This window comes from Aedes aegypti, chromosome 3 (assembly GCF_002204515.2).
Source record: "Aedes aegypti strain LVP_AGWG chromosome 3, AaegL5.0 Primary Assembly, whole genome shotgun sequence".
In the NCBI taxonomy this organism is placed as follows: Eukaryota; Metazoa; Arthropoda; class Insecta; order Diptera; family Culicidae; genus Aedes; species Aedes aegypti.
The window spans coordinates 103,759,735-103,785,024 of record NC_035109.1 but is presented as its reverse complement, the minus strand read 5'-3'; the positions used below and the strand labels follow the sequence as shown (position 1 = coordinate 103,785,024).

General features: G+C 35.2%; 1 protein-coding gene across 2 annotated transcripts in view; it reads right to left on the bottom strand.

The window, feature by feature from the left end:
- The window catches only part of LOC5563631 (extensin-1), a 104,483-nt gene that overhangs the window by 45,521 nt on the left and 33,672 nt on the right, over window positions 1-25,290 (bottom strand). The window contains exons 2-3 of one of the 2 annotated variants that reach the window (XM_021851611.1): window positions 13,776-14,142; window positions 13,400-13,718 (exon numbers count right to left, since the gene is read on the bottom strand). In XM_021851611.1, coding sequence (XP_021707303.1) covers window positions 13,400-13,718; window positions 13,776-14,142 — 686 coding nt within the window. Of the gene's footprint in view, window positions 1-13,399; window positions 14,143-25,290 lie in introns of both variants that reach the window. The other variant, XM_021851610.1, reaches the window with a different exon arrangement.

Genomic DNA, 25,290 nt, shown 5'->3' with positions numbered 1-25,290 from the left:
CAGACCTGGGGAAATTGTGGCAGCGCCAACAAGCTGCAAATTGGGACCTACGGTTACAAAAGTATGCAGAACGTCGGTCACAATTATTAAATTATTATTACGGATCAAAAGATTCATAGCATAGTTCAACCCTACGGAAATCTGCTTCAAAGTGGATCGTTTTCAAGTCTGGCTATTGTATGGTTCCATAACGATTATCTGATGATAATCCAAAAAAACAATTATTGAAAAAATAAATAAAAAAGGGGCAATTTTGAAACGGTTCCACTTATGGCAACTGCAATTTCAAGTTTGTTGACAAAAACGGATTCGCGCTGTACAAGTAATTGTGATGAACTATAAATGTTTAACCTTGCTGAACCATCAAGAAATATATTAATTATGGATTGCCACGTACACCATGGTTTGAACGGAGATCTTATTCAACTATTGAAATAATTGAAAATCATTATTCGAGTCATTCTAATTTGAATATCTTATATAAAAAATATGAACATGCGCCAATGACAACCAATTGCATTTTATTCAATACTATTGACTCATTAGCAACACTGTAGAGCAGCTCCCTTATTTGTGTCATAGCCGTTGCAAAGTACTTAGCTACTTTTTTGCAACCAAACCACCACCAATTGCCAAATCAGCGAACCCACCGAGGTATTAACCCCTCTACCGGCAGCTTCATTTTTTACCGCAAAATTCAAATTCAAAACGTCATAACTTTTTTGGTTTTCAATATTTTTGCACCATTTTTACACAAATTTTCAAAAAACTCTCCTAGTTTTAGGATCTGTGTCGATATTGATCATTGGTCATCTGGTTTTGAAGATATTCCAAAATTCCTTGGGAGACCGACCCGTAACTAGAACCCCCCGTTAATTTCTCAGGCTACAGAATTTAAATCGTATTCGTATATTCACTCTTCGGAACAATACGTTAATGAGAGTATGTTGTGAAAAAATGAAACAATTTGGTGCAGCCGTCTTTAAGTAATGAGCATTTAGGTTTCTGGAACCACGCTGGCCAAATAAAGATCTTAAAAACTTCAAAAACATCATATTGTAATTTTCAGATATCTCCAATAATACTGAACCGATTTTCATATTTTTTTTTCAGAGTAGCTTCTTGTTACCTGGCATTATATAACCCACATTTTATATTTTGATAAATTGATCAAAAACAAATTGGCCGCCAAAGACATTTTATATGGAAAATGTCGGTCCCCCAAGGAACATCGGAATATCTTTAAAACCAGGTCACCAATAATTAATATCGACACGGATTCCTAAACTAGAAGAGTTGTTTGAGAACTTGCGAAAAAATGGTGCAAAAATATTGAAAAACAAAAAAGTTATAACGATTTGAATATTTATTTTGCGGTAAAAAATGAAGCTGCCGGTAGAGGGGTAATATGAGCATATGGTTTTCTCAATCATCTGATTTCACTCGGGGGCATCGTCGTGCATAAAACTGAAAGTGTAGATTTATCAAACGACGACGACCGGTACCAACCTGAATGGGCACTTGGTTTTCTTTTGTCACGCGTTGATGGAATTGACGTCGCATTATTGTTCGAAATGTGGAGCAAGTGGTGATTTACTATCGGTTGGGAAACCTCACCCGAGGAGGAAAGAATAACTCGCCAATAACTTATGCATACCATATTTTGGTATCATACCAGAATTAGGTATTGTTCAGTTATCAATACCTCATTTTGGTATTATAATGGTATTTGAAAAAAATGTTTAAAACAATTAAAAATACCGTAAAACGGGGTAACTTTGATAGTTTTTTCGAAGAAAACTTGAATATTTTTGCATGCTGTTTCAAAGATTTACAATTTATATTTTTAAAACAAGTACTGGCATCCTAGCTATCGATTACAGTCGATAAATTGGCAAAAGATTCATTTTGAATGGATATATAATTTTTCATATAATCGAAAGTTGGTTTTCTGTTTTGGGGTAACTTTGATAATGGAGTATGATTCGAACAAAATTGAATGAATAACGTACATTTGTAGGGCATTGCATACCTCTAGGCGTTTAACGTTATATGGAAATTTCTGACTTAGATTACAAAAATGGTCACAGTTTGTGAATATGCTTTTCGCTAAGAGATTTGAGACCGTATTCAAGTTCTATGATAACTAGGCTATCAAAGACAAGTGGCCAACTATTCAAAACTACACCAAATAGTGATCGTAGAACAGATTGTTTGTAAGCGTTTTGAAAATGCTAAAATTGTGTACATTTTTTAAATTCGTATAAAAAGCCTAAAATGTTCTTGATTCAAATGAAAACCGCTCTTACATTAAGTGTCATACTAATATTCTTTAGTTTTGCATTCGTTTTGCTTAACTGTTTAACAGAAATTATGATATTTCATTTAGTGTGCGTTGGGTTACGCACTATCAAAGTTACCCGCATTATCAAAGTTACCCCGTTTTACGGTACTTCATTTTGGTATTCGACAGCTATTGAGGATTGCTGGGGTATTGAACTGGTATTGAAAAATTTCACTTTTATATGAAAATCCATCAAGTATTATTAAGGTATTACAATACCTGATCTAAGTATCAGCTTGGTATTTGTAGAATATGCAGAAGGTATTATTTGAGGTATTTTACCTCTTATGCAGGGCTCATTCATACCTCATTCAGGTTGTAAGTATTGGAAATTATCTAGTATGGAATACCTCAATTTGGTATTCAGTAGTTATTTTCTTCTGCTCGGGCACTGTTGCCTTCTGAAGGATGTTTAGAGCGTGTGCGATGGTAGGTGTCAACATTGCATAGGTGAAGTATGATTGACGTTGATCACCTTTGGGATAGATCATAATGGCCGATCTGGTGGTTTCATTGCTTATGGCGTTGTGGCAATTGCCACAGATTATAAGTGTCATCTTTAACACAATTGGCACATTTTAGCGTAAGGCAAGGAATAGAACTTATAAAATGAGCCCTGTTCTCAGAAACATGGCGTTCACAATATGTGAATACACAGGGATTGAATTTATCCTATTTTGTTTACTTAATGTTATGACATCAATTCTGAAACCTTACACTATGAATATGGTAAATAACTTGAGGTAATAAATTTGCTAATGGATTGCGATTCTCTAATGGATAATGGATTTTAATTTAAATGTTCGGTCATTGAATAGTAAAAAGGACGAGTTGTTCAATTTCATGACAGCCAACAACACATATAAAACAATTATTACTGAAACTTATTTGATTCCTGGATCCAAACTCAAAACACATACAAACCTTTTTGTTAATCGTAATGATCGATTGGATGGAGCATGTGGTGGAGTTGCTTTCATAAACCATAGGCGTAAACAAAATCAACTTTTTTCGTCGTTTGAAACCTAAGTTTATAAAACTTTGAGTGTTTCTGTTCAAACACTGCAGCTTAATCTCATAATTTTGTCCATTATGAGAAACATCCGTATGCGAAACGTCCGTATGCGAAACGTCTTTATACGAAATGATTCACCCCCGGTAAATATACTAGCCTACAAAGTAAAGCTATGCTGAAGGTGTCTGGGTTCGAATCCTGGTCGGTCAAGGATCTTTTCGTAACGGAAATTCTCTTGACTTCCCTGGACATAGAGTTTCACCGTACTTGCCTCACGATATACGAATGCGAAAATGGCAACGTTGTCAAGGAAGCTTTCAATTAATAAGTGTGGGAGTGCTCATTTAAGGCTGAGTAGCCCGTCATTCGTTTTGGCAACGAGGTTGACTTTTCATCTTACATTTCAAAGTGATAAAACTCAGTCTTGATAATTTATATTGACTTGAAAAAGTATCACTGTACGCACTGACATGCATAAAGTATGCTGATACTTTTTCAGCTGAGTCAGTGCAAAACCAACTGATTTTCTTTGATTCGAAATCGTGAGATGAATTAGCAGCAATCATCAACGACGCGTACAAATTTCATTGACGGCCTACTTCGCCTTAATACAAGCTGAGAAGCAGGCTCTGTCCCAGTGAGGACGTAATGCCAAGAAGAAGAAAAATAAATGAGATTAATCGCTCATATATTCCTTAGCGAAATGACCATCAAACGCCCATAAAAAGCAAGAAAATATTTGCTGGCGAAGCAAACATGAAGTAAAAAGAGGCTCACAATTAGAAAAACAATTATCGCTGAATTATTCCGCAGTCAGGGCATACAACTTCAACCGCCGTCCGTCGATTCTGCTAAGCCGGTGGATAAATTACAACTATTGGCTCGAATTCGATGCTTTACGTTCGCTAACGAACAATTTGCAATTTCGATCGATCGATGCCTGCATGTTGCAAAAAAAAAAAATAGTAAACATTACAAGAGCACCGAAACAACAATAAATTGGAACCAGTTTCACGTAGCTTTTTTCCTCGGGTTCCAGCTCTCAGCTCGGTCCGCGTGGGGTAAGTGGCCAAACAGGAACGCGCGTGACGCACGCCGCTCAATATTTGGCATATTTTCGCCAGCCTCATGAAATGATAATTTCCTGCGCTTCGGCTTCCGTTGCGCAACACGGCCAATCAGGGTAAGTAAACCTCGGCGAACCAACCTACCGGCGCACAGTGGCGCATGACTGGATATTGTCTCGAAAACCGTAGTTCTTCAAATTTTCTGTAAATATGTTTTATAGATTTCTGTACTACCTGACCAGGAACGAATTACTCACACCAATTTCTGCATACCACATTTCGATATTAGAGTAAAGTTGGAAAACAAATTTTGCCGAATAAACTTCTCGCGTAAACTGTGATCTCGCCCTAAAAGCCATTGGTAACCGAGTGTGTAGCTTGTTGTTACCGAGCAAACGAATGGAATTACACATTACAGAGTTGCTTAATATCAATCATATCAGTTGATGGCTGATGCTCTAGAACTATCAATATCACTTGCGAGCTATCAATATCACTTTGATTTGACAACCAACAGCAGTGATGCGACATGGCACTCTAGATCATAATTACTGCAGAATGAGTGATCACGTGGTAATTATGCATGCTGTTAATACTTTTCAGTGACCAACACATAGTTTCAAACTATCTGCAGCACTGTCATAAATATCGTACTGATAAATTGCCATTTTATCTGCTTAATTTAAGGCTAAACTTAACCCATCAGTGATATCCATAGTCTATCGCCATCAATGCACTTGTGATGGAGTAGACAGCATGATGTTTCCGTGATATAGATTGATCCGAATCGTATCGCAGTCGGCCTGTACAAATCAGCAAATTTTAAACGTTGATAGTGACAACGGGCAACTCTGACACATTATTCAACAATGCTACGATAAAGAGAAGATCCTTCTTTATCTCCAGTGGTTATAGTTTTCATCCAGGACCATTCATTTGATTAGAAACAAGGAGCTACACACTCGGCTACCAATGGCTTTTAGGGCGAGATAACAAGTTATGCGAGACTTGTATCAAAATAACAACCCATTATTAGTTATAACATTTTTTTTTAAATTGACTGTCATAAACGAACTCATGTTCCACCGGTGGGGTAAGTGTTCGAATCAAGTGTGGGGCAAATATCGCTCAACAACAAAATATCAGAAAATATCAATAATTTTATGACAGGCGTGCTATATAGCAACCATATGCTTATGTTTGCAAAAAATACACACTAAATTTTCAGTAGAAAAATTGCCCAAAACAGAATTAGCAAATAGCCGTTTTTCACAAACCTAAGCAAAACCGTGAAATTTTGCAGTTTTTCGTTCGCAAATTTCACTGATCACTTTAAATACACCATCAAGTTTAGTTGGTAAATTATTAAGTTCAATCGATTTGGAATACTTTTGTGGTTTCAGCCGACATTTGTATGGAGCCGTGCTACTATGCGACGGCGCAATTGAAGGTTGTAACGGTGCGGTCGACAGAATGTCGCTCGTGTGTGGGCTGTTGCTCAACGCGAAAGAAGAAAACACCCCAAAATGTGCTTCAGCAGTGCACGTTTGTTGGTTGCATCGCGCCGTAGAAGCTCAGATGGTAGGACCCAATGAGATGTGCTCCAGTTCCCTTGAAGAATGGCGAACACCCTACAGCCTCGGCGTTGCTCATTTATAATTTTGCAAGACGACGATAAAAAGTGCCAATTTGAATGACACCCTCCGCTCGTTCCACCTATGTAGAGCACGATAATGAGCCGAAAGTACATGAGTGTAAGGACTATGATAATTTGGAAGGTAACAGCGGAACGTTATTTTGTCTCAAGCATCAACATATTTTAACTTCATTTAAGATTGCTGAATCTATTGCCTTTTTCAAAAATATCTTAGCACACCCAATGTTTTTGTTGAAAATGATATTCAATTGCTTCATTTATCACAGAATTCAAACTAGAGAATAGTACTTGTCAACAATGCTCAGAACACTTTCGATGCTTAGGAAGTTATTTTTTATTGCTTTAGAAAACGGTGGTATCTTGCCGTATAAAAGAAACGAAAATTTTTGTGTGGAGACTGCAGGCATGTTGAGCAAATCAATTTAATCGAATTTTCATTATGCAATATGAATCAATCTATACCCTACATGGCAGATTGAATTGGTTTGTTTACTCTAATCTCATGGATTCAAACTTAGAGGCTTCTAAAATATTGTTGAACAATGTGAATGGGATTCTTGGATTTCTTTCTGGAGGCGGCCTAGGGAGGGCCTAACAAGTTTTTTTTTTGAATAATATCGGTCGCAAAATTTACGGTTTCCTCATTTTCGTAGTTTAATAGATTTGTATTGTGACATTTGTAGATTTAAATTTTTACTACGGAAAATATTCAATCTTTGTCTAATCCAGTAAAAAATCGTTCTAGAAATCCTCCGGAGAACTAACGAAGTATATCCCTTGTGATTCTTTCACGAACTTTAAAGGTATTCAACCATGTGTTTTAAGATATTCTTCTGAGAGTTTCCACGGAGATTTCTTCATGAATTATTTCAGTACTTTATCAGCGAATTCTACCGGAACTCCTTTATCAGTACCGAAAATCATTCCCGGAATCAGTATTTATTATTCAACAGATTTTTTCTGAGGTTTTTTAGGCTTTCTGATCTTACCAGAAAATTTCTAGAAAAATCTCTATCAACTGTTTTTACACATTTGTTCAGGAAGGTCTTCTATGTACTTTGTGCATATAAATACAGTTGTTCGTTTAAAATTTCATCCAGCTGTTCAATGAAAATTTGATTACGATTTTTTGGAATTACTGATGATTTCTTAAGAAATAGTACACACAATTCTAGGATTATCACCACAATTGTTTTCATGAGCACCAAGCAAAGAATCCTTTCCAAAAAATTTTCAAAAAGTTCATCAGCAGTTTTTCCATCTTCTCTTAGAGGTTCTTCATAAAGTTTCTGTTCAGATTCCTTTAACAAATCTTTCAGAAGATCTCTCGGAAATCCTTCAATGCTTAAAACATTTACAGCGAAAATTATAATCAAATTGTAAAATGTTCCTAACGATATCCCAAATAAGTTCTCCAAATTTTTAATTATTTTGGTGGAACTGTTGTAATAGTTTAACGCAAAAATATTGACGGTAATTTTAAAGAACGTTGTCAAAGATGCCTTATAGTAAAATTAGTAATGTAAGATTTTACTAAACTTAAATCTTGGAAGAAATTTTTGCATTGCTTTGAAAATATGTTTAGGAATTTCTGATGGACAATTTTTATTGTCGTCTATTCCTTCTGATTGTATTCTAAAAAAATGATTTATACTAGAGGTATATGTTTTATATTATCAAAACAAATTGATATAATTTGTTTTGATGCTTCCATAGCATATTCTCCCTTCTTTTGAACATTGACTGTTCTTCCTAGGTTCATTGTCTTCCTCTTATCGCATCAACATAACAGATTCTAATTTGTGCGATTGTGGGAAATCTTATGAAGACATTGATCATGCAGTATTTCATTGTGACAAATACATTTATCCAAGGAATAATTTAATAAACAGTATAACAAGTTTAGGTCTCCCAGTTCCTGTGTCTGTTTGTGACATACTTGGTGCGAAATGTCATCCAGTTTTGGCAATTTTGTTCAATTTACCCGATAGTTTCCCATTTCAAGACTTAATTGATGTCCTTTTCAAGATTATGGCTCTGCTATGGTTCGTTACCGTGTGAGCCTTTAGTTTTAAGTTTGTGTTTAGGCTGATACAAATATTAATTTTCTTTTATGCCACCCCCAGAAAAAAAAAGATTCATCATTTTTTTACATCAGTTAGGTTTTTTCAATTTACCAAGGATGGAAATCTAGTGATCATGACAAAATAAATGATTCATCGCGGTTGTTCTTTATCCTGCGATCATAGCAACAACGATCAACCTTTTGTCGTTAAGCTATCACAACAAACTACGCTCCGCGAATAATGCATCTTTCTGCATGTGCGCTAGCGATTATTTGTTCGCTAGTCAAAATTTCATTATTTTGAGGATTCTTTCGTTTTTTATTAGTGATTTGAATTCGGATATGCTGTTTATTGATCTCAAATCATTTTGTCATGAGCTCAAAGAAAAATAACAGCGCGCAGACGGCATGATTCGAGTTTGATCGCTACTTGTAACAACATCCGATAAACTCTTTGTCCCACGACAAACAGTGCATCGGATGCTTGATTTATCGGTCAAACGCGCGCGTAGTGAGGTCTGCAAGAGCGACGGCCCTCTTAGACCGTTCAAATACCGTGTTGTTTGTCGCTAGAGTCAATTTTTTTCCATCCTTGCAATTTACAAAGTAAAAAACAAGTAAAATAATTATCCAGAGGACGATTAAAAACAGTTTAACAACTATCATTATAAATCAAAATTCGAAAAAAAACATTTTTTTTTATATATTTTTTGTTCCTTATTTATTTTTATCCCCCCCCCCCCCTCGTACCTTCCAAGTGGTCTCGGACATAAAAGAAATTTAATATTTGTATCAGCCTTATAACGTTTAAAAGAAGATAGAGAGATTTTGTGCCTCTTTGAGAAAGATTTCAAAGAGAAATCACTCAAAGGGGTTTTTCCCTCTCTCAAAATTTTCAATTAAAATAAATAAATAAATAAATGAAACCGAATTCTACAAGAGAAGTTCGCTTCTCTTTCATAGAGTTCTTTAGAAGATTTGCAACAAAACGTTAAGGCTACAAAACATCAAAGCATGTGTGCAATTAGGTGGCCCATATTGATCTGACTACAAAAATCTTAAGTTTAATCCTCCAAATTTGTTTAGATTTTGGAGGTCCAAGTCCGTTTACCCGAATTTTGGCAGTCCTAGAATCTTTTTTTTTTTCTGGGGAACGTCATATTCAAGGGAATGGCGTTCTGGTGTATGGGTTTATGGGAAATGTCGTACAATCATCAAGAATCAAACGTATAAAAATCCTACGGTTTTTCCAAACTATGTACGTTGTATATGAAGTGGACAGTTTTCGACTGATTTCTTAGGTGGTTTCGATCCCACACGGTACCTGTTCTGGAAAAATTTCTGAAGGATTTTTAATGAACTTCACAAAAAATTGATAATACAATTTTTGGGAAAACTCTTTGAAGGAATTCACAGAGGAATATATAGTAGCATCATCAGCGAATTATCTCAGTTTTAGTTTTTACAGAATCAATAATACTTTTTGAAGGAATTGCGAGAGAAAATTTTGTTCTTTTGAAAGGTTAAGGTTTATCTAGTTGAATCCGGAAATTAATTAATTTGTGGATTATTGACTAAATTCCAAAAGATTTGTAGCAAAGCCATCCTTTGAATTAGCTTGATAAATTTGATTTTATCAATATTCTTCAAGAAATATCGAAGGATGGCTTTAAAAAAATGATATTAGTTTGTTGGAAATTAGTGAAATATTTTTAAAATTTGTTTAACATTTAAAACATGATACTTTTTCTTATTTTGAAGTTAAAAATCACATTGAGGGCATTCAAGCCAAATGTAATAAATATGTGAAATGTCTCTATCCCCTTATTAATAAAAAATCAAAACTTTGTCTTAAGAACAAGCTTTTGGTATTCAAACAAATTTTCAGGCCAGTGATGTTGTATGCTGTACCAATATGGACTAGCTGTTGTAATACCAGGAAGGAAGCACTGCAGAGAATTCAAATTAAAATTTTGAAAATGATTCTAAGGCTTCCTCCTTGGTATAGTACCAATGAGTTACATAGAATATCCAATGTTGAAACATTGGAACAAATGTCAAATAAAATAATTAATAATTTCAGGCAAAAATCGTTACAATCATCTATTGCCACGATTAATGCGTTATATATTCAGGTTAAGATAGGTAAACTGAAAACGTGTTTTTTTGCTCTTATAAGCAGGTGAAATCAACTCACCTGTAAAAAATCTGAACTGCTATGACAAATGAAATGTAATATGTTGTTACAAAATGTTAATAAAATCTAAAATTTGTTTTACCAAATTAGGATGATAGTGTTGTCTAATAACACAGAACACCTAGATATAAGAAATGAATGTAATGTTTGGAATGATACTAATAAATATATTTAAAAAAATGCTGATTACACACACAAAAAAAAAAATCAGCAGAATTTCTGCAACGAAAAATGAATTGTCAAAATTTTTGAATAAAGCCAATTCCGGATTTGAAAGGGAAAGCAAATTATGTCTAACTAATTGCGAAAAAATTCAAAAACTTGCTATGCAGTTTGGAAGCGCGCATAATTTTAATTAAGGACTCAATAGCCCAATTTGAAATCAAGTTACTCATGACTTCGGAAGCATTCTCAATCAAGAGAACATGTTTGAAAATTTATGGGGAACTGATTGGAAAGTAGGGAGAACTATTATTGAAAAATTAAAAAATATGATATCCCCTGGCGATGATGAGATTTTTTACATCCACATCAAGAAACTTCCAGAGAGTAGCTTATCATTCTTGATTGATGTATATAACTAATGTTTTCAGTTTGCATATTTTCCTAACAAATAGAAAAATGCCATAGTTGTACCAATTTGAAAACCAGGCATTCTGTAGAAGCTTGTAGCTATCGTCCAATTAGCTTGCTTGCCTCCATCAGTATTTTTTAAAAAGGTAGTTTTGAACACAATGATGGTCCACATAAATGAAAATTCAATTTTTGACAGTAAAGTCCATAAGAGGCCTGACTGTTTTAACACTTCAGTCGTCGCGCTGTTGTGTTTTGTACAACACTGCTGATAAAAACCTCGCTATTCGTTCATAACATCAGCGCGGTGTTTCTAACGGTGGTAAACCGCGCGACGACTGGAAGGTTAATGCAAGAAGTTAAAAGTAGGGGAAATTTATTATTAGAATTAGCAAGATTAACTTCAATGAATGCCTTAAGGTTATCATGCTTAAAAAAAATAGCTTTTCCATATAGAAATATTAACGCCTAGCATATCCAACGAAAATTTGGAAGAACAGCTTAATCAAGAAAGAAGAGAAAATTTCTTGAGAAATGCTTGCAGCTATAACGTAAATAATCACTGTAACAACGTGATGCTATCGCAAAACCAATTTTCATAAGATACTAAAATCTTTGTTTTATTCAACATTGGAATATTAACATCACCAAGAAGTCCAAATGCCAGTGAGCACGCAGTTTTTCAGCAAGACCATATTAAGGGTAAGGGTTCGAGTTCCTCCGATGTTGGATCTTATTGCATTGAAAAGTTCCTTGACATCCCGGGGCTAAGAGGCACATGTACAAGATTGGAAAAGTGACAAGGACAGCTCTCAGTCAATAACATGCTTGTTTTGTTGAAAGCCTATTCACAAATTTCATAACGCTGAGATGGTTGTCATCGAAATGTAACACCTCATACAAAATGTGTAGAATTTCCATACAAAATGGTTACGAGGGGGTGGATGGGTGTCATAAACGACAATTTTTGGCGTTATGAAATTTGTGAATGAACATTTGAACTGCAGAAGTGACCACTGAGCTAAGAGACAAGCACTGTCTCAGAAAGAAAAAGTAGAAGATAGTTGCCTACAAGATACTTCGAAAGAATAGCTGACATATGAAAGAAGGGAAAATATGATGAACATTTCACCGGCGAATTTTACACACCACTGATTACCAGTTTACATTAGAGACGCATGCATGAATGGTTAATCCTCTATAACGTGATGACCATACATCATTTTTGCACGCAAAACTAGATACTGCATTGAATCTCATACTATTCGGGGTAATGACCCGTTGGGGGTAGTGGCGTTCGAGGTAATGGGAAAGAGCCGTTAGTTACATAGAATATCCAATGTTGAAACTTTGGAATAAATGTCAAATAAAATATTTCATAATTTAAGACAAAAATCGTTGCAATCTTCTATTGCAGCGATAAATGCGTTATATATCTAGGTAAACTTAGGTTAAGAAAATCGTTTTTTTCTCTTATAATACGGTGAAATCATTCACCTGTAAAAATTCTGAACTGATATGGCAAATTTAATGTAATATGTTGTTAACAAAATGTTTATAAATGCTTAATTTAGTTATACCTTATTAAGATGATAGTGTTGCCTAACACAGAACACCTAGATATAAAAAATGAATGTAATGTTTAAAATGATACAAACAAAGAAATAAAACAAAATTACCTCACGTAAGCCGTATTCTTAGGCCCGAATGAATTATTCGATACAAATATACGCTATGTAATACAACACACTCTAAGTAAGTGCATGTAAGATTGTTGTTTCTAATACCAGAATGTATAAACTTCGAGCTATTAAGATTGTTATGTCGAGAAATGGATTGTGTAAGCTATTAAAAAATGAAATCAGCTCTGTAATGCATCATAGCTCTTCAGCCTGTATAAAAACAGTTGATTATGTAAGTTTTTCATAATATTGAGTGATTGCAAATATTTAGAGACATTCCAAACTAGCTCCCGCCATTGAAAGATTTCGTTAATTTATTAAAAATCAACGATTTTCACAGTAAAGCCTTCAAAATGGCGTAACTCAAAATTTTGACTACCGATTTTTTTTAAATCAGTCTAGAGGTGTAGAATAAGTTTTCAAAACATCTGGCGTTCAATGTTTTGATGGCTATTTTTATTCGACATAATGGTAAATGGAACACCGTGGCTCCTAAACAAGTCAGAGGATAAAAAAAATCACAAGAGACTGAAAATTGTTTGTCCAAAATAGTTCATAATGCACGTTTCTATTTGAAAACAGTTTCAGTTTAAGTCAATTCGAAACTCAAAACCTTGAACCTCAAAGTTGCCGACTCATCAGCTCTCAATGAGTCACACCAAATAAGCAATAAATAATCGAATCGATTCTAATAAATTGCAACGCGCTGCAAATTTGATTCTAATCCAAAGTGCTAATAACAAAACGCGTTTTCGAGTCGAGGAAATTAAACCCATCATCATTTGGCGCTGGGACTTACCCTTGATGGTGTGGGAGAATGTGCAGCAGTGACTGCGGTAGATTGGGTTGATTTGCGTACTGCGATTGTTGCTGCTGCTGTTGTTGGTGTTGCTGAGGTGGTGGTTGTTGCACCTGGGCTTGAGCTTGCACATAAACGTACTGTGGCTGTGGGGTGAGGAACGTTTGCGCAGGGGCACTTCCGCCGATGATCGGTTGGATGAGGGATTGTCGTGAGGGAACTGTGTAAGTTGAGTGTTCTTCGTGGACTTGGGGCACTTTCTGCTGGGTTTGGTACTGTGGCTGGGTTTGATACTGTGTCTGGTATTGTGGGGTGTATTCTAAAATAGAAGGACGTGTTAGGGAGAAGTGTGAGCGGAGCGAGTGGTTCGGGATACCTTTGGAGTAGGTGATGGAGGGTCCTGAAGGGATCGGTGTCACGTAATTGAGGCCAGGATGTGTCGGAGCTTGAACAGGAACAGGGGCAGGTGCGGAAGGTGGCAACAGGTAGTTGATGCCAGCATGACTGGTGGCTCCTCCAGGGTGGTGTTCAATCTGCACGGAATAGTGGTTGGCGCCATGGGACGATGCCGCTTGGGCTGATTGCGACGGGTGGTATGCTTCCTTTTTGAAGGCCGAGTGGCGTTCGTTTTTCAGGTTGTCTCGTTCGATGTCTTCCAGGTTGGTAGGCCGACTGGGAGCGGTTTCCGGTTCTGCTGAGGTCAACTGCAGCAGACAGGACCATATCACGAAGCCGATGAGGTACTAGAGGAGGAGAGATAAATATAAGAATTTTAGTTTCTGGTGATCATTTCTAAGATAGACCAAATTTTCAATCAATTGCCCAGTTTAAACAGATATATTTCAATTCATTTACAGCAATTACCCAACTTTTTTTTATTCTTGTATAGGGTAATATGACAATTTTAAAAAAAGGTCGCTAATTGTTGAACACACAATAAGAAATAAAAGAACTGTTGAACAATAGGCAAATTACCCTGAGTATCATTGAACAACATTCATCTCTCATTTTATTTTAATTTTTATTAGAATCACTAAAAACTTTACACTCATTTCGTCTCTAAAAATTCTGTGTAAGATAACAATTAAGCTCGAATGTTGAGCATAAAAGAAATTAGAAGCGTGAAATAGCCTTTCGTTTGTTCTCAAGGAGTTTTGCCAAGAGGTGGGGTTTATCCGTGGTTCTTCTCAAGGGTATCAATAGGGGTGACGGAAACCATAATCTGATATCATTTGGGATTCCAATTTGGCGACTTCCGGTTTGTGAAAATCACTTGAAACCCATGCAATATGGGTGTTTTTTGAATGGGATCGATGAGTAGAAGGCGTCTCGTAACTACTCACATTGCATGGGGTTCAAGTGATTTCCACAAACCGAAAATCGCCATCTTGGATTTCAAAATGAAGTTCAACATCTGTTTCCAGCATCTACTCATCGGTTCCACCTCGTAAACACCCATATTGCATGGATCCAGAGGCACGTCGACGTTCGAAACCATGGGTAGGACAAACGTTGGCAAATATTTTGTGCACAGTGAAGCAAAGAAAAAAAAAAACCCTGGACTTGAAATTGAAGTTTATTTTTGAGGGGCTTAAGCGCTAAGGGTGTAAGTGACATTTTGGTCGGTTTTGAGTTGAGTTGAGGGGATTCTACTGTTTTCAAACGTTCTAGCGATTGAAAATTGAAACTTGCAAATGAGTTCATTTTGTGATTATTTCCCAAGGAATTTCTTGAATAATTCTGATAAGGATACCTTAAGAATGCCACCTTGATTTTCCCAAAGAGAACCACAGAAATGGAATTTCTCCAAAGATTATTTCATAGATCATCTTAATCCCTCCAAGCAATATTTGAGACATTTTTCAAGAAATTCCTAACTCTTCAAAGATTTTATCCAGCGATTCTTCCATCGCTTTTCCTTGGAAATTCTCCAAGATTCGCGGTCAAAACATCTTCTAAAATTCAAATAATTAATATTAATTCAGAAATTTCTAGTGATTTTTCTTAATATTGTGTATTAGGTTTTATGCACCTTTAGCAATTGCTCCAGATTTTGTCTAAGATTTCTACAAAAAATCTTCAGTAATTCTTTGAGATTTTTTCAAGTAGGCTTTAATTTTTTTTTCTGGCGTTGTTCCAGGAATGTCTCCAGGGAAATACCAGGGATATGTTCCTGCAAAATAAATCCAAGAGCTATTTCTAAGGAAAATCCTAGAGTAACCTCTAATAAAATTTGTGTATGTTAATCGTTGCAATAGCTCCTGAATCCTTCTAAACAAATTTCTATACAATTTCCTAAGGTAATCGAACAAAAATCAATCAAATCTCGGGATAGTATTCTACAGGATTTTCTGGAAAAAATACTCGATAAACATTGGACAGAATCTTCATAGAAATTTGTGTAGGAATGATCGGAATTATTGAAAAAATTGCTGTTGTGCAAACTGGTGTGAAAATAAGAACAAACTTTTAAAAATTGAATGATATTTGAAAACGGCATGCGTAATACTTGGATGAAATGCTGGACAATTCCTAGAAAAAAAAATTGGATTTCTGGAAGAAAACGTTGATGAATTTTTGAAGGAATCGACATAAACAGGTATTCTTGCAGGGTTTCTTGGAAAAAAAATCATCAAGCTATTTTTTCAAACACACTGGAATAAATCTTTGTTGAATTTCTCGGAAGAAATACTGTAGAAATCATTGGAAGGTCGCCTAGAGTAACTACAGAAGAATTCGATTGAAGGATTAGTAAAAATATCTGTAGTATATTCTTTGGAAAAAAAGCTATGCACAAATAATACCTGAGGTAGTAGCTTTGGAGATAGTAGCCTTAGGATTTCCTGGAGCAAATTCTTCTAAGCGTTCTTTGAAAAATCGCTGGATGAATTTCTGGAAGAATGCGTAAATAAATCTTTTGAAGAATACCTGAAGAGATCCCTGTAAGAGACCCTGAAAGTATTCTAAATAAAATCACTATGAAAGTTCCTGAAGCTTTTCCTCGGGGAATCTGAGACGAAGCTCTTGAAGAGCCTGTTGAACCCGTTATAAAGTCTGAAGGTTTCTTTAGAGCATATACAATGTTGAATCAGGATTCAATGCAAGCAAAATAAGGAAAAATATACTTTAGAGACCATTTTGGTTAACATAAGTACTTTCAAGACCTTCCATGAAAAATAGAAACATTTTAGAGACTTGCATTAAAAAAGAGACCAAGCCTTTAAAATGAAACCTACTACCAGTTCTGGTTTAAGGATCATCTTTCAATCATCATACATATTTAAAAATGTGAATATCCTTTGAATGTATGTCCTTTTGTGTCGTGGGAAGGACAATCCTTTGACTGTCATATCCAGGTGTTTTCGTGCGTAGTACATGTCCTACCTGTCCTACTCACTTCCCGCGCCACTGCATGGATCTCAAATGATTTTCTCTAACCGGAAGTCGCCGTCTTGGATTTCAAAATGTACTTAAAAAATTCCTATATTATATAAGTTCTAGTAGGTCATTCTCAAGCAGGACCGTAAGTTGGAGCGTAAAAATAGGGAGCGTAGGTTGGAATTAACAGCATAAAAAAGGGGCGTAACAAGAGGTTTGGGTGTATATTATTTATATCATTTTCAATTACTCAAACTAATGTCTAGTGACTTGGCCAGTGAAAAATGCGTTCTGAAAATACTGCTTTTATCAGTTATACTCTGCTGTACTTTCAATGTATAGTTTCATCCTATCATTGGCAATATCTATAAAGAGCTCTAAAGATTTCCATTCTTCCAGTAATTTGTGCAGTATTCCTTCAAGGTTTTTTTTGCTAGGCTTCCTATGAAAGTATGCCTACTCATAATATTTTATTAGTAATTAACTTCTTGAAAGATTCCTTCTGGAATTTAATTATGAATTCCTTCAGTTTTCCCTTCACGAATTCTTCCATTGGTTTTTTTTTCAGGGCTTTCCTTAACGGATTTCTCAAGAGAAATCTTCAGAATCTTTGCTAGGAACGCCTTCAAGGTCTCAATGTCCTCAATGACTAATTCAAGCTAGGAATTTGTTAAGATATTATGGCTATGACTATGAGGTTCCTTCCTATAATTCGTAGAAACAATATTAAGAAAATTTAACTAGAGTTACTGAATATGTATGTAGATGTTTTCTTGGGATTCTTTCATGAAAATAGCCCAGAGATTATTCACTAGATTTCACCATCACCAATCATCTGTTGAAATTATCTCTGAAAGCATTTCTCAACCCTCTCTTTTTAATAAACCTTTCAACTTCCTATTGAATTGAAAAGACCCTAATTCATTAAAGGAATGCCTTTAAGCTTTCTTTATAAATTTCTCATGGGATTTTTTTTCTGAAATTCCTCAAATAATTTCTCCAGTGATTCATCGAAAAATATCTCCAGAAATTAAAACAAAGATTTCCACCGACTTACGGATTTTACCACAAACCACTCCAGAGTTTGCTCCATAAATTCTTCCAGATATTTGCCCAAGAATCCGTTCAGAGATTTTTACAAGGATTACTACAAGAACTTTTTAAAGGATTTCTCCATGAAGTACATCAAGATTTCCCCCAAAGATTTCTCCAGGAATTACTATGAGAAGTTTTACAAAGGTTCCAGGAATTCTAACAAAAAACTCCTTCAAAACTTGCTTCAGGAATTATTGCAGAGATTCCTCCAGGAGCTTCAAAAGTGATCCCTTCAAAATTGTTATACGGGGTACCTCTTACAATTCTTCTAGCTATTCTTGCAGAATCCTGCAGGAGTTCCTCAAGGTATTTCTACAACGATTTCCTTAGGAATTGCGAAAAGGATTTTTCCAGAAACTCTCACAGGGATTCATTTAGGAATTTCTCAAGGAATTCCTTCAAGGATTGCTTCAGGAGCTACTCAAGGATTTTTCCACGTATTCCGCCGGGAATTCCTAAAATAATCCTCCAGAAATTAGAAGGATTTCTCCAGGAACTCTTACAGGGACTTCTTTCAGGAATTTTTCATTATATTTCTTGAAGGACTACTCCAGGAATTTCTCTACAGATTTGATTTCAGGAATTCACAGTAACAAATCTTCCAGCAATATCTTCATAATTTTAACACAATTAGTAGATTTTTCCCAAAAAATCCTCCAGATGTTCCTCAAAGAATTCCTCCAAGTGATCTTCTAGAAATATCTCCATAGGTTTCAACAGTAACTCCTCCACAGATTTTTTCAGTAAATCTTGCAGGGATTCCTCCAGACACATCTCTTTCAAAAATATATCAAGGGATCCCTCTTGTAATTCCTCCAGGGATTCTTCTATGTACCCTCCAGAAACTTCTCCAGAGATATAAACAGGATTACTCCAGGAACTTCTCAAAGGATTTTTTCAAGAATTCCTCCAGAAATAACTTCCACATTCTTCCAAAAATTCCTCATAGGATTGCTCCAAAGATTTATCCAGGGGTTCCAGAAGTAAGTCAGAACATTCATCGATGATTTCGTTGTAGAGTTTTGTAGGAGTCTCTGAAGGTATTCCCAGGGGATTGTTTTTTGAAAATATAAGAATTAATTCTTGGTGAAATCTTTGAAGGAATCCCATGTAGAAGTTTTCGAAAATATCCCTTGTCGAAATAATCTCAGAGATACTTCATGACAAATACATTAAGCAGTTTTGAGAGAAATTTCACAAAAATCTCTACAGAAGTTGTAGAAGTTGGTTAAACTCTGGCGCAATCTCAGGAAGAATTCTCGAAGGGATCCCTGGAAGAGTCTCTGGGGGAATCCTTGAAGAAATGTCTGGAAAATTTCAGGCTGAAATCTGTGGCGGAATTATTAGAATACCGTAATTTCGGGTGAAATTGATCATTTTTCAAGATTCTTCTAGTCTGTTTTCTAAAATGTTAACAATGCCAAACAACTAAATGCAGGAAAACAAGTACGAAGGTAAGCCTCATCGACTCATGTACCGAAATCTTCTAACAAATGTCATTTTAGTGTTAACAAATATCTCAAAAATAAAAAAATCAGGGGATCTCATTCCGGGGTGAAATTGATCACTTGTCAATGCCATTATTGTTTGTTTTCAAAACAACTCTTCATGATAAAATTGAGCTCCCTGAATCCGAATATGCTTGTCAAATTCTTAACAATTTTCGCGGAAAATGCCTCAATGTATGCAATTTCCTCAGGAATTCAATGATATCTAACAGAAATTCAATTATTTCAACCATTTGAACTAATTGGTACGAGTTTTGGTGATGAAATCTGGTTTAGGGATATATCTCAAGCATCCTCATAAACTTTCAGGTTTATACCATGTTCAAATCCTTGCTTAGAAATAGAGGTTTATAGGTGTTTGTCAATACTGCACCGTGCATGATTTTGAAATTTTACATTATTTTCATAGTAATAAACATTCTTCAACTCAAAAAACTTCACAACACACAATTTGACAATAGTTACGACAAACAACATTCATTTACTGCAGCTTGCATTGATATTTATGCTCCATTACGAATAAATAAAATCGTGTGATACGAAGATCAATTTCACCCTTCTGATCAATTACACCCGACTTTACGGTACCTGAATAAGTTTTCGAAAAAGAAATCTGAATAATTTCTCTCGAGAAATTCCTCAAAAAATGCCTGAAAGACTTTTAAAAAGGAATTCTGTGGTGAAATTCCTCTAGGGGAGTTTCTTTGGGAAAATTTGTGGAAGAATTTCAGGAAAATTCCGTGGAGTTATTCTTTCTGGAGAATAGAAAAAAAAAATTCTGAGAGTATCCTGGGAGAATGTAGTGCCTTCTCTGGACGAGCTTTAAAAGGAAAATCATTGAACCATTTCCTGTTAAAATGTTCATAAAAAAATTTGTTGAGAAATACTTGAAGGACCTTCTGGAGTCATTCAATATTCCAGGACGAATTCTTGAAAGAATACTTGTAGGAATCCCTATAAATAATGCAGAAGAAACCCTTTGTGGAGCCCTTGAGAAATCCCATTGAGAATATTAGGAGGAATCAATGAAAGAAGCCTTGAAGAAATTTCTAGAAGAAGAATTCAGACATTGTTCAGGTGAAATCTTCGAAGGAATTACTAAAATGCCTAAATCATTTCAAGAAATCCCTGTAGGAGTTTCTAAATACAATCTGTGGAGGAATCCCTTTGAGAAATCTCCGAAGGGATTTTTTGGGTAAATTAATGGAGGTTGCTTTAGAGGAATATCTGGAATGAATCTGAAATATTTGTTGAAGAAATCTTCAAATGAAATCCTTGAAGAAAGTATTGTCATATCTGGTGAGGTTTTTGAAAATATCTCTGAATTATTAACTGGGGAAATGTTTCTAAAGAAATCTCTGCAGGAGCTCTTGGATCAATTTTTGAGGAATTTCTTGGACAAATTTTAGGAGGAATTCTCATGAAGTTGATACCGTTTGAAGCGATTTTAAGCCGTTTTCAGTCATTTTAAACAATTTAAAGCCAATTAAAGCCATTTTAGCGATTTTAATCATTTTAAGCCATTTTGCGCTGTTTTAGCCATTATAAGCAATTAAAAGTCATTTTAAGCCAGTTAAAGCCATTTAAAACCATTTCAAGTTTTGTCTAGCAATTTCCAGCCGTTTTAAGAAATTTAAAACCATTTAAAGCAAATTCAAGCCATTTTAAGCTATTTTAGCCTTTTCAAGCCACTTTAGGCCATTTAAGCCGTTTTTGGGTTATTTTAACAGTTTTAGGCATTACAAGCCATTTTTCAGCGGTTTTATGCTATTTGAAGCCGTTTTCAGCCATTTTAAGCCATTTTTCAACCAGTTCTAGCCATTTTACGCCATGTTAAGCTGTTTCAAGCAGTTTTAAGCATTTGTATGCCATTTTAAGGCGTTTCGAGCCGTTTTTAGCCATTTTAAGACTTTTTAAGCCATTTTAGGCCATTTCAAGCCGTTTTTACCCGTTTTCAGCCAGTTTTAAGCAGGTTTAGGGCATTACAAGCCTTTTAAAGCTGTTTTTCTGCTATTTGAGGCCGTTTCCAGCCATTTTAAACCATTTAAAGCAGATTTAAGTAGTTTTAGGCCATTTTAAACCTTGTTAAGCCCTTTTTTTTATCAATTTTAAAGCCATTTAAAGCCATTTTAAACCGTTTAAAGCGAATTTTTAGCCAATTCAAGTCATTTAACCATTCATTTTATGTAGTTTAATGTCATTTGAAGCCGTTTCAAGCAAATTTTAGTTATTTAAAGCCGTCTTAAGCCATTTTTAGGCACCTTGAAAAACATTAAGCTATTTAAAATTAAAATTGAGCCAGTTCAAGCCGTTTTCAGCTCTTTTGTGCCATTTTTAGCATTATACTCAGTTTTAGAGCAATCTCTGGAGAAATTGCAGATGGATTTTTTGGAAATTTCTGGAAGAATCGTCTGAGAAATTTCTGGAAAATATCTGAAAGAAGAATTCGTGAAGTGTTCTCTGTAGAAATTGGGTGAGTTTACTGTAAAATAACTGAATTATTTCTTGGAGTAAACTTTGAAAAAATCCTTGAATGAATTACTGTAGGCGAATTCCGGCGCGTATTTCCTTCGAAAGAACAGAAATTTTTCTTGCATGGTGAGTTATGGAAGAAAATTTCTTCTCTTCGAAGAATATGTACACCGGAATTCACCTACTGGAATACTCGGAGAAGAAATATCTCTTATATCCAGGCTATATGATCTTAGAAACAAATCCTCGAGATATCCTTTAAATGGATATTGGAGAAATTTCTGTGGGAATCCCAGGAGAAATCCCTGGAAGTTCCTCTGAAGGAATCCCTGGAGGAATGTGTGGAAGAGTTCTTAGAACAGTCTCTGGCGGTGTCATTGGCAAAATTTCTTTAAAATATCTTGAATTGTAGGAGTTATATTATTGTCTGGACGAGTTTTAGAAAAAAAAACTCTGAATTATTGCCTGCGTAATGTCTCTTGAGAAATTCCCTGACAAAACCTTGGAAAAATGCGTTTTTACTCTGATATGGTTTACATTTACTCTTACCAGATATTGTTGATATGGTAGAAAACAAAACTCCAACTTTGAAGGTTGAGTTCATGAATAGGGTAACCAATATATTTTTGACCCCGTGGGCCATTTTCCTGCTAATTTCCCAGTCTAAATCGAAAGACCAACTCAATTCGCATGCCATTTGGAAAGATAGGGCTATTCCGCACTTGCATCAACCGTTTTTACATAGAAAATGTGTTTATTTTATCTGAAATAATTAAATTTAATCGGTTCATCCATCTAACCGTTACAACACGTTACACACAGAAATTGAAGCCGTTAGAAATTTATCAAATGTAAAAAATTTGTTTTCAAATTTCCTAACTAAAAGCGTACAATTTCTTCGGTTTTCCATTGTCAATCGATTGATAGCAAGCATATTATAAAACCAGTGCCGTGGACTTTGTCGTCAAATGATAAAAACTGCCGGAGGTCCAAAATATATACTTTGAGGGTCCAAAATGTATTGGTGTTGCCAAAATAATGAAAAACAATGCTTCACAATTCAATCATTTTCGACGTTTTTTGGATCCTACATGACATGACATTTTGGCATGTAGTTTGACTTGGTTACGTTGTGCATTTAATTACTTGGAACAAAAACTAACATTATTTTCTTAGGGGGTCCAAAATACGACCGTTATCCTACACATCAGAATACGAAACAAAAACGCACCGCTTTCGAAGCTGGGTACATCGCAGACATCGAGAAAATCCATTTCTGATTGATAACAAGCAGTAGGGTAACCAATATATTTTGGACCCCTATATATTTTGGACCCCCAGGGCCATTTTCCTTCAAATTTCCCAGTTTAAATCGAAAAACCAACTCAATTCGCATGCCATTTGGAAAAGTAGGATTATTCCGCATTTGCATCAACCGTTTGTACATAGAAAATGTGTTTATTTTATCTGAAATTAATTTAATTTAATCGGTTCATCCATGCAACCGTTACAACACGTGACACACTGAAATTGGAGCCGTCAGAAATTTTTCAAATGTAAACAAAAACTTTTTTTAAATTTCTGAACTAAAAGCGTAGAATTTCTTCGATTTTTCATTGTCAATTGATTGATTAGACTATGGACAAGCATATCATACAATCAGTGTCGTGGACTTTGTCGTAAAACGATAAAAAATGCTGGGGGTCCAAAATATATACTTTGAGCGTCCAAAATGTATTGGTGTGTCCAAAATAATGAAAAACAGAGCTTCACAATTCAATTATTTTTGCCGTTTTTTAGATCCTACATGGCCGTATGGACATTTTTATCTCGTAGAGGAAGTTTTTCTCTACATTTCAGAATGTTCTTTGACTTGGTTATGCTGTGCAATTAATTAGTTGGGACAAAAAACTTAAATTACTTCCTTAGGGGGTCCAAAATACGACCGTTACCCTAATCGCCGTATTCACTAGCACAGATCGCCGCAAAAATGTTTTTGATTTGCATCACCATCAGGCAGGAGAGCTGATGTTAAATTAATGATAAATTTATTTGAAATTGAATTTAGATCGAACTGCTGTGAAAGCGGGTGAAATTTGTTCAATTTTTGTTAGTCTAATTTTGGGGAACTGTTATACAATTGGACCAAAATAATGGAACACCGGTGAAAACGATGTTTCTTTTTTAAACTGTGAACGTTTCTTTTTTAAACTGTTATACTGAATCGGTAAACTGTACTTCGCAACCTAAGTATATTGACAGCTATAGAAGGTATGCTATTGACGACTGTGCATTAGTATTAGTAGATAGTTATGAACTTTTACCAGATTTGTATGAAATTTGTTATATTTTATTGCAATTTAAGTAAATTAAGCTATTTAAGATAACCAAATATCGATAGCTTAGCAGAATAATTTGTTACTTATCCGATTAGGAGGTCATTTGATGCATTTGTTCTATTTATGAGGAGTATTTTTCATGTTTCACATCACAACCCATTACCTCCCTCAAAAATAACTAGCCGTGCAAGTTGTTTTTTTTTTATATTTTATATATGTACAAGTATATATTTACTATATGTACATAGGAAGGCCTTATTGTACTGAATGCAGGAATTGAATCTGATATAATTTAGGAAATTTGACCGAAAGTCTAGGTCATATGAGGGGCCCAAATACAAAGGGGTGAGAATGCCATTTAGGTCGGTTTTGAGTTAAGTATACTGATACCCTTTCGATATTTTAGATACTCTAAAAATGTTAGCCATCGGTTTCTCTGCATATTGATCGTTGGAACTCTATGGAAAATAACCGGTTCACATGGTACTGTTTTAGGGTTTCTTCGAATATAATTTTCTCCTGCATGTCGGAACATGACAATTCGATATTTTGATGGTGAAATTTAAGCACTTTTCTAGTTCCAAACCGGCGAAAACTGGCACTGAACATGTTTTCGTAGCTTGATCGAAAGAGTACATATGTCTAAGTATAATACAATTAGATAGCGCTTCAATATCATAATTTTGACGTTAAAAATGATTAATGAAGATTTAAATCTGTAGACTCAATGACATTTCAATTTACATAATAACAGCTCGCCCCGTAGTAACATTTGCCGAGCAATGATTCAAAAGCGATTTCCATACTAACTTCAAATGTATTTTACAAATAGTTCCAGAGCACGGAACATTATGAAATTTTGGATTCCGGCTTAATTTTTGACGAAGAATCATGATATGTAAAAAAAACTGGATACCCTTAAACAAGCCAATTGAATAAATTGAATTTATATTCCAATTTCAGTACAAATCTGACGGATTTTCATAACTATTTTACCTGTGTGAGTGTTTTCGTGTAAGATAGACAAAAATACAGCGTACCTTTAGTAGCTGTCAAAATACGTTGCTTCGCAACACAATCACTCAAACGCGAACCGGTT